The following is a 14,740-nucleotide window of genomic DNA, read 5'->3' as shown; positions in this document are numbered from 1 at the left end:
ATTAACTCTGGTGTAAACCAGCTCCACACAGACAGTACAGTTTCCACTTAGCAGCTGTCTGTGGGTCACAGAAGGCCATAAAAAGAACAATCAGAAGAAAACTCAAATCCCTAATAAAGAGTCACCCTGAAACGCACACTTCTGTCACTTCTGTTTTCTTATTAGCCTCACAGGCCATATATTCATTTCTACCGTCTACAGTACATCGCTCTCCGGATTACTGTTACCAGCGGGCTAATAAATTGCTGTCATGTGACATTAAACAGGTACTATATTAATTGAGGCACTTCCAGGTGATCTATGACAACAGGAAAATATAAATAAGTTATACTTCCTGCTAATATATTTTATTTCAGTATACTTTTTCTGAAATACTAGCAACATCTCAAAAGCTAAGCAATCCCACACAATTTAACTCCTGTATATCTATCTTTGTTAGTTTTAACATCATGAAACACCTAACTTAATTTGAAGACAACAGTATTTCCAAGTGAATCACATTAGGACCATGCAAAGAGTGAAGCAATGGTTTAGACTGCAAAGGCACATTTAGTACTTACCAAAATCCTATAATTAATAGGAGATTCAAGTAGCAGATAGAAGAAATGGAAAGACAAAAATACTACTGTGTGAAGTCTAATTTCATCTAGCCTCCTAATATTATTCAAAATTACTTTATGCTAGCAATCTAGGCAGTTGCTAAAAAACACATGTACTTCGATTAGTAGAAGAAATAAGATACTGTATGATGGATTTCAGGAAATAATCAATAATGGGACAATTAAGAAGCCACTGCAAAAAGTTAATCTACAAAGAATAAGTCCAACGAGACTCGAGTTTTCTGACACACACACAAAAATCAATCCCCTTGATTTTGTTTCTCCCACTCAAAATACCACCATTTTATTCAACAGAACTGTACCTTAGACAATGACCTTACAACAAGATAATACTTAGCAACGGAAACCAGCCGCTGCGCTGCAAAACTCACAGCAGACTTCGCCATGAGAGATTCAGAGGACAAAGTCATTGTAATCATATTTTACACTGCAGTGCCAAAGTTATTACCTTACTAACCTTGTATGTGCATATTATAAAAATCATTCATTTATGTTACGGTGAATTACTTTAAGTTAACACTGGGAACACAACACCTGAAATGAATTTCAAGTGACAAGACCCTCATTAATCATACTTTCTCACCATTAATGCCACTACATAAAGACTTCGCCTTCACCAACTGAAAACGTAGGTGTTCTAGGAAGAAAACGTTTTGCGGATGGTGCTACATACACTGATACCTTTCTGAAATTAATGGGTTCTTGGAACATATAGCATAAAAATCAACCAAACCCGCATATTTTACTAATATTTAATTTTAATAGACAAATCRTTACAAACATTAGTAAAACTAAAATAAAACTTATTTGATGAATATTTCTAAAATTTTTGAAGATTACATACCAAATAGGGGAAGAAATAAACCAAAGAGATATGAAAATTAGAAAAGATGAGTGAAATCTTCCTTTTGTGCTAAGCCCTCAAAATCCAATCATATGGTTAGTGTATATTTGATCAGATTATCAAGGTTATACTGCAAGGTTAAAAAAGTGTATTCTTACCAAATCAAGAAGAATAAACAAGTACCATCAAGATTATACAAACTAAAATTAGAATTTTGATTTCTTACAGTACCAGACACTTCCTCTGTTATTTTCAGCTAATTTTAATTAGTTTCATTTGCAGAAGGTATGATACCATATGATGTCAAGTTCTGACAAAAAAAATTTCACAACACAAAATTTTACAGTGAAGTTATAATACAAAACCCAGCTAAGTTACTACTTGAACTGATAGCTCCAAGATTTGGGGCAGGGATTTAAAAACAAGTATAAGAGCTCTACTGAAAAACTACCAGACTATGAATTCAAAGCTAGGTTATGCTACCAAAGATAATTAAGTCTTTGAAAAGCAAACTCTTCAATCCCACAATAAAAGCGCCAATGTTACACAGGAATACATACATTCTCAAGCATTTGCTTATAGCCTAAAAATGTAATGTTTAATGAGCACTATAATTTTAAGACCAAACTTCTCCAAACTGTAACACTCATTAGGATAAGAACAACAATTAATGATTCAATCTAGGTTATACAAACACCTGACATGAATGAGGGCATCCCAATCATAATCGAGTTTTACATAGTCTATCATACCCATCTCTGGAATTTATCAAAAAAATTGTTTCAAAGGAGGAGCCTATAATACAAGGAAGCTAATATAACTATGTTTGCTCAAAACCGTTGTGCTCAATCTCCTTTCCTCTAGCATTTAATCCTAGAATACCTAAAATCGCAGAAATCGAAAACAAAACTAACAGGTTTAGTAAAGACTACTATGTTCTTTTAACGATGAAAAACAGCACTTTTACATGATCAATCTAAAACCTTAATCTCTATATAAAGCATTCTATTAAATCACACAGGAAGAATATCTATACCAGATACTAAGTACTAAATGATACTACAAGAAAAGTAGTTCAAAAAACCTCCATGCATCTTCAGCAACAACGTTAATTCTGGGAATGACACATTACATGGAAGCTCATGTTCGAAAACTAAAACACTTTCAGCAGGTGGGAGATGTGGTCTGTCTCCACATCCATTTCAATTAATCACATAAGGTGGTGATTCTGGAGGCAAACTGTTGTTCCATACAAATACTGGTCCATACAAGTTAGGGAACTGCTAAACATTAAGTCAATCTCTCAATTATTTTAAGGACACTGCTCATAAAGGTGAGTCCCAACCAACGATCCCGCAGCTTCTTCTGCCCCCTTCCCCTTTTTGTTCTGCTTCAGATTTTTCTTGAGGCAATCCTTCTTTGTGCAATATGCAGTTTAACACAACTCTGATACTGATCTGCAGTTCTGGATCTGCAATACTAATCCAAATGTTCACTGGAGAATCTTCTGACTTCAAGAAACAAAAATTAAAGCAACTCTCCTCAGGAAGAGAGATCCAATACTCATAATAATATTTGCAACTTAAGTTCTCTGTGTTACTATTACAGAAATAACCAAATTACTGCAYAGCAATACTGTAGAGATGTTTGCAGATCAATGTAAACTCAGCAAAACCCCACAAGTAAAATATAATGCAATTTGAATAAGTTTGCTCTAAGTTATAAAACAATTCTAAAGCTAATATTACAACTTACATGAACCGCAGAAAATGTTTGTTTTCTACAGCTTAGTTATTAATGGCACAAAGAAAATTATTTACTATCAAATGGTCAGAGAATATGGAAAAAAGGTCCTTGCAGTATTGATTCTGCACATAAAATTAACTTCTTCAGTTGCATTTGCAATTGTCAAGAAGGCTTGATAGTACTACCTTCCCCAATTATTGGGTTGCAAGGACTAAACTCATACTAGAGATGTCAAACTTGTTTTATTTTTAAAGGATGAAACAGAACACACAACTGTTTCATTTAGTGACAGGTAAGCTATTTGACTGATCAAAATGAATTTGTGCCAGTGTCAATATAAAGCATTCTAAAAAGTACTATGAAATATTTACTATTCTCTCAAACTACTGTATCAACACAAATTCATTCTCATCATATTCTTCTTTTTTTTAGAATCTCGGCCAGAACCATTCTGTAATACGTAGTTAGGCAGCAGCACGAGCCTGGGCCAACGCCTAAACCACTCAGTGCTTTGGAGCCCCATGAAAAGTAGCATTAGCACAAGCTCGCCCCATAAAGCTGAACAGCTTCAGAGCCCCTTGCAGAAGCCAGGGCAGGCCTTCATCACCAAATCAATTTTACGCAGGGATAACTCCTTCCAAAAAGGTGTCTACGTGACTGCTTAGAGTAGTATCGCAGAACCTCAGAGAGGCAAAACATACATCACATTACAAATACTCAATAACATCATTTTGTCCTTTAGAAGCATATAATAGACTGTCAAAGCCAAAACCGATGATCAGAGTCAAACTACCACATGGAAGATGCAAACCTCTTCTTTAGATATAGCATTTAAGCCTAATTTGGATTATCACAACATTAAGACCTGCAATTCTTGAATGCTAACATAATGAGAATTAATTGCCTATTAGAAAGTACAGAGAACAGAAATGAATATTTTTTCCTGATAGAATTTCTGGTATCCTGCAAATAGAAGCCCATAGATTTACATCTCAAAAAAGCTACTGCACAATATTGTCATTAAAGTATGCAACAAAAGTTGTAAAATTAGACTTTACCAGACTTACCGCCAATGCTTTAGATAACTTTGTTCTATAGTTATTCAAAACAATTGCATCAATGTCCTTAAGTGGCACATATGCAAAGCCATCCTTGATAAACACTCTTCTGGCTCTAAATAGCTCCACAGCATCTGAAAGTCCAACCTGAAAAAAGAAAGGGGGGGGCGGGGGGGAAGCACCACTATGGATTAGCAACAAAGTGCATTAACAATGTTTACAATCCTAAAATTCAAGCCGAGACCTTTAAAGTCATTTTGTATCTTTTAAGAAAGCTTTAGGCAAAAAGCAAAACTTCTGAAAGCAAACGATTACTTTGAAAGAGCTAATCATTATTTTGGTGGGAAAAATATTATTGCTTACAGAAAACCACACAAATTGGCAAAATAAGGTACTTCACAATTTGTATCTATGACTATTAGCCCGATTACATAGTCTTGCATCAATGATTTGGTATTTGAAAATGGACTTCTGCTGGCCTCCTGTTTCAGGTATCTTGAAATATTTGATTCATGTAAAATACATACAACAGTCCTTGGAAATGGATCTAGAACCCAGCTATCTGCACTTAGAGGAGAACTGGTGGATTAAATTAGATGCTTGTTCCCTCTCTCCTTGCTTTCCTGAAGAAAGAACTGAAGAGTAGTTCAACCAGACCAAACTTAGTTTCGGCAACTGATGTTTGACTCCATCCTAAACAGCCTGTCAGCCAGGTGATCTGTCTGGGAAGTGTTAACAATTAGGACCTTTTTTTGTGGCAAGCGATGGGGTGGCAGAAGAGGGCAGAAAACATTAATGATAGTTTAAAGCCCCCTTCATCCTTATCAGCCCCTCCTTTCACCTTCATACTGCCATGAAAAACAGGAACTCACTAGTCTCAGTTAATTCAGATATTTTAATCATCTGCTAATAATGGAACTAAATAACTTAAAATCAGTACTCCCAGTTTTAAGGTAAGGGAATGAACACAAATCTGAAGTTTTCTACTTACCTTATAGAACATTTGTTCTTTTACTTTAATCATACTGAGGCCAGGGGTAGATGCACACAGATCATTTGCCCATTCATTTTTCAGGTCTTCACTGATCTGTAATTAAGAGGTTGTGCTTTAAAACTGCAGGAATACTTCAGAATTTGGGGAAGGGGCAGTTCATGAGAGAAAAGATTACTTGATTTTTATCATCATTTTAGTTGACAAGACAAACAAAATGACTACATATTCAGCAAGTGATCACTAAAAATTAAGCATAAACCAGAAAAAAAAAAAATCAAAACATCAGTGGGCAGTAATGTAAAATAATGTTCCTTCTGAAGTAGTAGTGAAGATATAAAAGCATATTTTTACAGACTAAAAGAACTACGAAACACGTTCTTTTAAAAAATGACTTATAACAATCCCTGCTCCTAGACTTACTGCATTCATTAAAACAAAGCATAGTGACTCAATGGCAATTAAACAGGGGAGGGTTAAACATACTTTTATCAGACTTTAAACAAAAAGGTTAGCTACAGCTAATCTTTAAAGCCAAACTTTAAAACACGATGGATTTTCATGGAACTTGGGAGGGGAGAACAGTAGGATATTTACTATTCTCCAAATGTTAGTGCTTTCACAGTTTTGGAAACAGGTAAGTTAAACAGCAATGAGCTAATTTAATTTTTTAAATTTCAAGTATTTCAAGTATTTTAGCCAAAATTTCTTACTTGAAAAAGTCAGGAATGAYGTTACATTTCCTAATTCTTAAAAATAGGGGTGTGTGGGGAGGGGGGTGTGCGCACGCGTGTGTCTGAATATATGTACATAAATGCTTTGCAACTGCTTAATAATGTGGATTTTGGATAGCACCAAATATAACAGAAAGCTGTATTTAAAATTAGCATATTTTAATGATTTTTACCAACCAATGAATCATTTGGGGGTTTTGCTCAAGAGAGAAGAATGAAGATCAAAATTTGAAATCAAAGTGTTCTGCTCTAACTCCTAATTAACCTCAGGTTTTATATCCTGAAAAAATAAGTCTTAAATGAAAAATAATAATAAAATCATTGATAAAATCATAAATAAATCATCCACTCTGAAAAAATAAAACACACATGTTGGTAATCTAGTGGTTAGACCTCATAACTTAACTATATGCAACAGTCTTAAACATTCACACAATAAGTTCTTGATAATGTATTATGGAAAAGGTCCCTGACTGAAAGGAATTAAACACTAAGGAGCACAGAATACCTTCCCAAAAACCTAGACGGAGACAGATGTCACCAAAATATAACAAATAGCATGACACAGCTCTACATAAACTTGACATGCCCTCCAAAATCAAAACCTCCAGCATACCTTTGTGGAAATGATGTAAGAAAATGCTTGTTAATCAAATTATTTTATGACAATCATCTTTTTGTTAGCCTTTGCAAGGAAAGGTTCCCACTTTTCAAAAGATACATCCTAGAAATCCACACAATGTCACACATGCTAATAAAACCACTCTACTACTTCTGGATGATGTATTTCTCCTCTAAATAGGTATGAATTTTAATCACCACCAACTGCAAGCTTGCTTTTCACCTAGTATACACCAAAATTTTAATTCCAGAATAGTGACATCCATTTTTTTCAAATTTAGCACAGTTTCATGATTTCTAAACATATGGTACACTTGGTATACAGATTGCTCAAGAGGGCCCAGTCCACCAGGTCTTTCTAGTCACTTGGTGAAAGTGACTTTGAATAACAACAGCACAGTGTATTATTGTACAGCCATCATGGTTACCATTGTACCATTTCTTCTATGGTATCTCAAAAGAAAAAAGTCAAACACTGAGTGAACATTATTTCTACAAAAAGCCATTAAAACACAGTCCAGTGACTGACTTAGGGTTAGGCTTGCAGGTTGCAGGAGAAGGAAGAGTGGAAAGGCAAGGGTTGCTTGCTTATTTGCTTTTCAAAAGTCAGTTAGCTAATTTTAATCAATAAAACCATCCTAATCAGTATTACAGTTAATTTTAAGTTTTCTTATCATTTAAATTTAACATAAAATAATCACAGTCCAACTCCAAACTTCACAAGCTGTCCAGATGCTTCTTTATTAGTAATGTGACCATCTCAAAATTTTTGCAGATGCAAAGTCAGTGACTTTAGATCTTCTTGCAGCTCACTAGCAAGAAGTTTTTAATAGTTGAGTAAAAGTTATCCTGGTGAAACCTCCAGAAAAAGAGGTTAATGGGCCATGACTAAGAACATGGATAAGTCTGTGGACAGGGTTACTGAAAATACAATAAGGTCAAATAAGTAAAAGTAATAAAGCAGTTAAATAAATTATTTCCTACAGCCTCAGGTATCTTACAGGTTAGGTAAACCATCTCAATATGCTCCAATACCCTTCTGCAGCCCTCCAAACACTTTGCTCACTGCTTCACTGCTTTTTCACTGAATCCCCACTGTCTTCATATTTTCAGCTAATGGAGAGAGAAAGGAAGGAAACAAGGATATCCTCAGCTCCTTATTAAAGCTGACAGAAGGTTCCAGGATATACTAGTGGTTGCTAAGCATCTAAAAATAGAACTTGTTTCCCTAAAGACTGGAACATTAAAAGAAAAGTGCATAGGTAATAAGGATTTCTCCATTTTTACATAAAAAGATGTAAAAAGTAAATCTGACTGAAGGCACAACAATGAAAATTATCTCACATAAAAATTTGAAGAGTAGCAAAATTGATATGGTATTTTATGTGATAAAATAATCAATATTTAAATTCAGACTCAAGTTTTCAGTTACAGAATGGCACGTACCTCTGTAGATGGGGCATCTTGAAACATGTGCCCCATTTTTTCCTGGCTCATCCAACCAGGAAAAGCTTACTTTTTACAACACTACAATTTGTACATTTAATAATTTCATATCTAAAGTGGCACCCACACGAATACATTCCTGTAATCATTAATTAGACAAAATTAAGTACAGCTTTGAAATCTTGATTAGAATCCTAAAACATAAGCAGGCTGCTTAACTTTTGAGAGAACTGGAAAATGTTTGTCAGATAAAATACTCTCATGCCCAAAAGATAAAGACAACAGCAGAATTCTACGGAGGGTGTCGTGAAAGAAAGGTGTTAGCAAGCACTTAGTGAGCAATTCTGAATTCTCAGGTGCCCAAAGCTACCCAACAGCAAGACATGAGGCAACCCTTCCCTGCTCCTGCCTCCTCGCAGTTGCACAGTCCTGGCTCTCTTTGCTCCAGCATTGATGCTCATCCGACTTGTCCTGAAATCAAATTCAAATCATTCACCCCAGGAAAATAACTTACTAGTTTTGCTTGGTTTATTTGTTGCCAGTTTAATAAACTGAATCTGCTTATCACCACCAAATGAGACCACGGGAAAAGGTAGGATCATAAACACTAGGAAAAGGATCTTCCCCTTTCGGTGGCAGCGGGCCACATGATATGGCTTGAAACAATTTAACACTTCACCCTAAGCCTTTGTGAAACATGAGAAAAACAACTCAAGACAAACAAACAAAAAGGAAGGTGTAAGAAAAAAAGGAAGGAAGGAAGGATTAAGAATGTTTTATTTGGGACAAGCTGCATAATTTCTACATTGCTTGCTTTCTATATGCAATTGATTCATTGATTTTGATCAGAGAATCATCCTGGAGCCATAACGAAACAAATTTAGATTAAAATATGAATCAGTTTCCCATTTGCTGCTTCCTTATGCCCAAAGAAAATGACTGAACTATCTATAGAAAAAGAGAAGGCACTTGATGCCACCATTCTCCCTGTCCAAACCATGTTTTCTGCAAAATCCAAAACTGACGAYCGGTTAGGACTGAGGATCTATGAGAATCAAGTTAGGACTTGCTATTCCTTCATCATTTCCAAGTCACAAGATAAATGGCAGTCAAATGTCACCTGGACAACCACTGAGTGCTACAGCACATTAGCACACAACTAGTGTGGGTACCCTTCCCACCTCTTCTATAATAAGCTGAAGAAAACGTGATGTAGAAGATATCTATTCTCCACTGGGTCACTGCATTTCTGGTAGAGTTACTGCTTCAGATTTTAGAAATCCATGTTTGCAGCAGAACATCTGCCTCAGGATTCAAAATGTATTCTGAATGTTGTCTAGTTGTTTTTAGCTAGATTAGGTAGAAGAATGCTTTTATTTGCCACCTCATTTTTATTGCAGCCTTTTTTCCAAGCAGGTTCCAAGCTTTTCAAAGCAGGTAACTTCTTCAAAGCAGGAAGCGTGTACCTCAAAGCAGAAAGAGTGTGTACAGTACACCAGCACAGAAGAATTCAACCTTAAATAAGACCTTTAGAACCTGCTCTAACTCAAATGAGAAACCTCACAAAACTATTTAATAAAAATCACACTACTCTACTGCACTAAAAGGGACACAAGTAACTTACTGTACAGGCTGTGTTTTAGTTCTCCTTTAATTAGTTTCACAAGTTGATTTTAAGCAGTAAAAGCTATCTTAGAAGGGTCCATTTAGATTTCTGTAAATAATCAGCATCTGTTTCTAATCAAACTGAGATGATTACCAAATTAAAACTTTTAATTAGCATTTTGCATAATTTACAAACTGTTGTTCATTATGTTTATGAAGGTGAAAAGGGACAGCCCCCGTAGCTACATATTTTCAATCACATTTATTACTTATTTAACTCCACTTCTATAAAATGTCACCACCACCATATGTGCAAATAAAAACCTGCAACTGGAATTACTGCAGCAAAATGCTAGTTTTCTCCAAGACTGATAACGAAGTTGTGCTTATATTTCAAGGATCCATTAGAGAAGGGAARTAACAACCTGTCACCACCTGTCCTGTTGGTGTGCAAAACCAGGGCAAGTACCTGTTCTCCCCTCCTCCTCCTCCCTTTCAACACTTCCCCCTCATGGATTTATGAGATGTGCTTATATTCTCCTGCAAATCAAGCTTGTATTAAGAAAGCCTATAACAGAATACTACAATTAGTTTTAATTCCAAACGTTTTCCTCTAACCTCACCCCATCTCCCCATCCCTTAACAAGTTAACTTACTTTAAAAAAAAAAAAAAAACACACAGTGGAAAAAAGTTCCTTTCGAATCAACCCTCCCCCTCCCTTTTTTTTCCCCCCTTTCTCTATTTAAGACCATCTCAGAATAAGGCATACAGCCAGTTGGTAAGATTGCTTTACAAAAGAGATTACTTTACAAAAGAGATTGCTTCACTACTACTTTGCAAAAAGGCTATCCATCTTCCTTGTTTTGCTGCAAAGTAAGCAAGCATTACAAGTTTTATACCACCCCCATGTGGGGTAAATAGACCTGCCAGCTGGCCTACCAAATCCTAGTATTGCAGTACAGTGACCTAGAGAATACCACCTACCAGCTGAATGGGATTCTCACACTGCTAATGGTTATGATGAAAGAGGTCTCCTTTGAATCTTTGTTTTCCTAATACCTCAGTAGAGTCATCTACAAGAGGTAGCTATAAACTTAGAAATCTGTGTATTTTTTCCCTTATCCAGGACAAGAACCAATTAAAAAAGAAACAACCAATTTTGTCTTCGACACAGAGGCTACTTGGTTTCACTTAATTTAAATCTATCTTCTGAAACTTGAATGATTAAACTGAAAAATTGTTACTTKCTTTGAAATGAGGTCCTTCAGGATGAGAGCAACCTATCAGGCTTTTCAAAATGCCAACAGTACACACAGGTTTCATTGCCATATTTAACAAACTCTAGCATTTAAAATAACTATCCTACTTAAGTCTTTTCACATAGTTTTGTTTCTATTATGACTTTTAGAGTTAAGTGGCAGAATACGTATTTTTAGCTTACACTGGCAATAAGGCACTATTTTCCACAGAGACATGCATCAGTTCTGACCTTTGCTGTCATCTGTAAGACAAGTATGGTTGATTTTCAAGCAAAGGACCAAATAATAATTTCACATAGCAGCAAACTAAGCTAAAAATTCAGAATCATTTCCTTCACAAACAAACTGCAGCCTACTGGACATAGTAACTGTTTTAGCTTGACATAAAGTTTTCATAAGATAAATGCAAGCTCTAGACACTTTCTAGTTTTAAGCATTCTTCCCCATTCTGTTTGGGAAAGGAAGAAATCTTACTTGATGCCTCTAAAGTGCTATTAGAAAAACATTTTGATTCATACACCTGCCACCAAAATGGATAATTGTAGTCATAACCTTTTAGTAGACAGACACAATATTGAATTTTTTCTTTCACATATATCTGTACTTATTAAGGACACAAACCAGTCACATTCTCATAAATCCAAATCTAGTTTTAGGATCTTCTGTACCTTCTAAACAGGCAGTTATAAAACATTAAAATTTTCAAGAAGCTAAACTACAAATATTTATACAACTGCCCCACTGAGATAAATGCTTTTGAAGAAAGCATAATAGTAATATCAGAAAGTCTCTCATAGGAGTGCTCTGATCATAAAAATGGAAATTAAAGAAGTTTAATTTCTACTGCTTAAAGCTCAAAAAGTACTTTAACTGCAACATCAAAGAAGAACTATTGTGGAAAAAATGAACTCCACTAATATATTTTACTCTTTCCTCTTATTTTGCAGTTCTTATTCTTTCTTCTTTGGCAGATGCACTATGGAGCATTAGCTACACYAACTGACTATTCCGACCTATCTTTCCCCATTATTATGATACAAAACATTAAAACAACATGCTGTATAATGCCATTAAAAAATTAAAACAGTTAATTCTGCAACAACTGTCTGCTACTCAAAAATAAGGCATCTAACCTATAAATTACAACCTCAAAAAATATGACTTTTATTTTTATAATTTCAAGAGGCCTTTCAGAGGTCAACATCTAAGGTCATCTAACGTCAGAATCTTTTGTACTCTGGTGAGATGTAGCACCAACACAGGAAAAAATGTATTCAGAAAGAAATATACTACACTTCCAAATTTATTTCTTCTGGCTACTGTATAAAGTTAATGCAGAACAGACATTAGGGGGGATCTAAATTCAATCATACATCATCCTTATACCACAGACAAGGATGTGGTCATTGCTTTTCTTTACTTRTGGAAGCAACACCAAAGAGGAATTATGTCTATCTGAAGGAACTAGCAGTCAGAAGACAAGATGAAAGAAGGGTCACAGGAGAGCAGAACCACTGAGGTGATGACCAATGTCACTGAAATGTAAGTTTAGGATAAAGCTTTACATTCTATGCCACATTCTAGTGGATCAAGTTTAATTCTTGGAAAGACACAGTAACAAATGAAAGTATTTAATAGCACTCAGAAGAAAACAAGTAACAGCCCACATGGACCCGTCAAGAACAAACTGCATTGGGCCAATCTCATTGCCCTTGTCACAGTGCAACAGGCCTCAGAGATAGGAAAAAGAAGCAGAAGTCATATTGTGTCAAAATTCCTTAAAGTCGCTCTTATATGCAAACAACAAAACAGCCCAAGTTTATCTGCTATAACCTGTGTGCAAAACCAGTTGGAAGAACCATGCATGAAAGAAGTTAACTCAAAAATAGAAGGATGTATTGAATCAAGTTCTGCAGACATCCATCCTGGGAATAGCACTATTTAAAATAAAAGTTAGATTACATGTTTAGATACCAGGAGGCTAGGAAGACTGCAAGGGCTCTAGAGAATAGGACCAGACAAGAGAATCTGGTCTAAAAATAAGGGCTGTATTTTAATACAGAAGTTGCAAGGTTCTACATCTAAGACAGTTCTGTAGAAAGAGAGAAAAAGCTGATTAACTGTTAGTTCTGTGTAAAGGATTTAAGCGAGTTTGAGAAAACAAAGCAGTGGAATGATTACTTAAGAAGGCTGCAGAATCTCCCAATAGGGAGATGCTTAAAAATAGATCATAAAGAACAGCCAGTAAAGACACAGTTTGTCTTTTGACAAAAGATGAACTAGATGAGCCTCTGATGTCTATTCAAGATCTGCACTATTATATTTGATTCTAATTACATGTCAAATAAAAAAGCCAGGCATTATAAGAAATGACCACCACTGATAAAGACATGAATGTACGCATAGTGGGGATAATGCAAGCAAACTCTGGAAAGGGTTTTCATGCACACAGCAAATGAAACTGCCATCTTCAAAGGCCTGTTGAAAGAGTCAAAGACTAGTAGAGGAAAGGGAATATACAGCATTTTGAAAGCAACCACAGAACATTTTGTTCCACATAAACAGAAGAGAGTCACTGAAATAGTTTCCAGAGGCAGACAAAGTCCAATCGGTTAAGATGAACAAGTTTAGTGGCAAGTTTTCACAAGAGCTGAGTAGGAAGGAACCAGAAGTTCAAAGTCTTTTCCAATCAAGATACATCAAGGACCTTCAGCTACAAACAATGACAGATCTTCCATGTGATCTCTAAGGACAAACAGTTGCTCTTGGATCCAGATTAAATTATGCAAGGCAAAGAAGAGAAGAGTCAAACTCTCAGGCTGAGGGCTTCAAAGGAGATACTACTGACAGTGCCAAAAAAGATAAAGAAGTTGGAGTAAATGGTACTCAAGAGAAAAAAAGTCCAGCTTTGCTACACTAAACATAAGCTAGGAAAACATCTAAGAGAAGAAGTAGGATGACAGAAAAGTGAAACTAGTGGAAAACAAAAAGCTAGCAGTGAAAAGCCATTTTTAATTACCAGGTAAGAGTTTAGACTGTAGTAACAGTGATACCACACATCCATCAAACAAAGTAAAAAAAGTTGTAAAGAATGGAATCCTACTGCCCTCGCCACTGAAACAGAAGAACATCTTTAACAGAAACGGTAAGTTAAAAGAGTACAATCAAAAGTTCCACAGCCATACTCAGTGAAAGAAGGAGAGCATGACTAAGTAGACTAGAAAGTTTCAGTAGAGAAAGCTATAGCTGAAAAACACCAGAACGACCTGAAGTTGAAGTTGGGATGAAAAAAAAAAAAGAAAAAAAAAGAAAAAAAAACACACTATAAGTGGTACAGGCAGCTAATTCAGTGATGAAGTGGAGAAGTAAGACATTGGCAGGAAAGCTCACTCCTTGAATTGTTAAATTTTCTTTAAGTTTAAATCCTGCAAAGAGAATGCCTAGTATGAACAGCCTCAGTGCATTATCAGCTGCACAGAAGTACATTATAGTGTGGAAGAAGTTTCCCAGAGTTTAAGAGCAGAATTAGGGATTACTTCTATAGTTATTTGTACACAGCAAGTAGGAATGTAAGAAACTATGGAAATCAAGCTGGATAAGCTACAGAGGGTTACTTTATGACAGACATGAATAACAAAGAAGAATAATGACTACACTGAGGTAAGAAACAGGAGATAATGGCAAAATAAGTATGGCAGAGGAATTCTGAAAATTAACAGTTTAAAGACCCTAGAGTGTATGTGGCAGTTGTCACTTAACTATCCAACTCATTTGTACAAATGTGAAGAGTTCTGTGGAAGTTCTGTGAACAGAAC

General features: G+C 35.6%; 1 protein-coding gene across 2 annotated transcripts in view; it reads right to left on the bottom strand.

The window, feature by feature from the left end:
* Positions 1 to 14,740, bottom strand: part of PRIM2 (DNA primase subunit 2) — a 109,599-nt gene that overhangs the window by 84,945 nt on the left and 9,914 nt on the right. Inside the window, exons 5-7 of one of the 2 annotated variants that reach the window (XM_026073124.1) lie at positions 5,260 to 5,355; positions 4,278 to 4,415; positions 2,524 to 2,975 (exon numbers count right to left, since the gene is read on the bottom strand). In XM_026073124.1, coding sequence (XP_025928909.1) covers positions 2,790 to 2,975; positions 4,278 to 4,415; positions 5,260 to 5,355 — 420 coding nt within the window. In that variant the 3' untranslated portion in view covers positions 2,524 to 2,789. Of the gene's footprint in view, positions 1 to 2,523; positions 2,976 to 4,277; positions 4,416 to 5,259; positions 5,356 to 14,740 lie in introns of those variants that run through there. The other variant, XM_026073123.1, reaches the window with a different exon arrangement.

This window comes from Apteryx rowi, unplaced genomic scaffold (assembly GCF_003343035.1).
Source record: "Apteryx rowi isolate R43461 unplaced genomic scaffold, aptRow1 scaffold_361, whole genome shotgun sequence".
NCBI classification, from domain to species: domain Eukaryota; kingdom Metazoa; phylum Chordata; class Aves; order Apterygiformes; family Apterygidae; genus Apteryx; species Apteryx rowi.
This window is presented reverse-complemented; position numbering and strand designations above follow the sequence as displayed.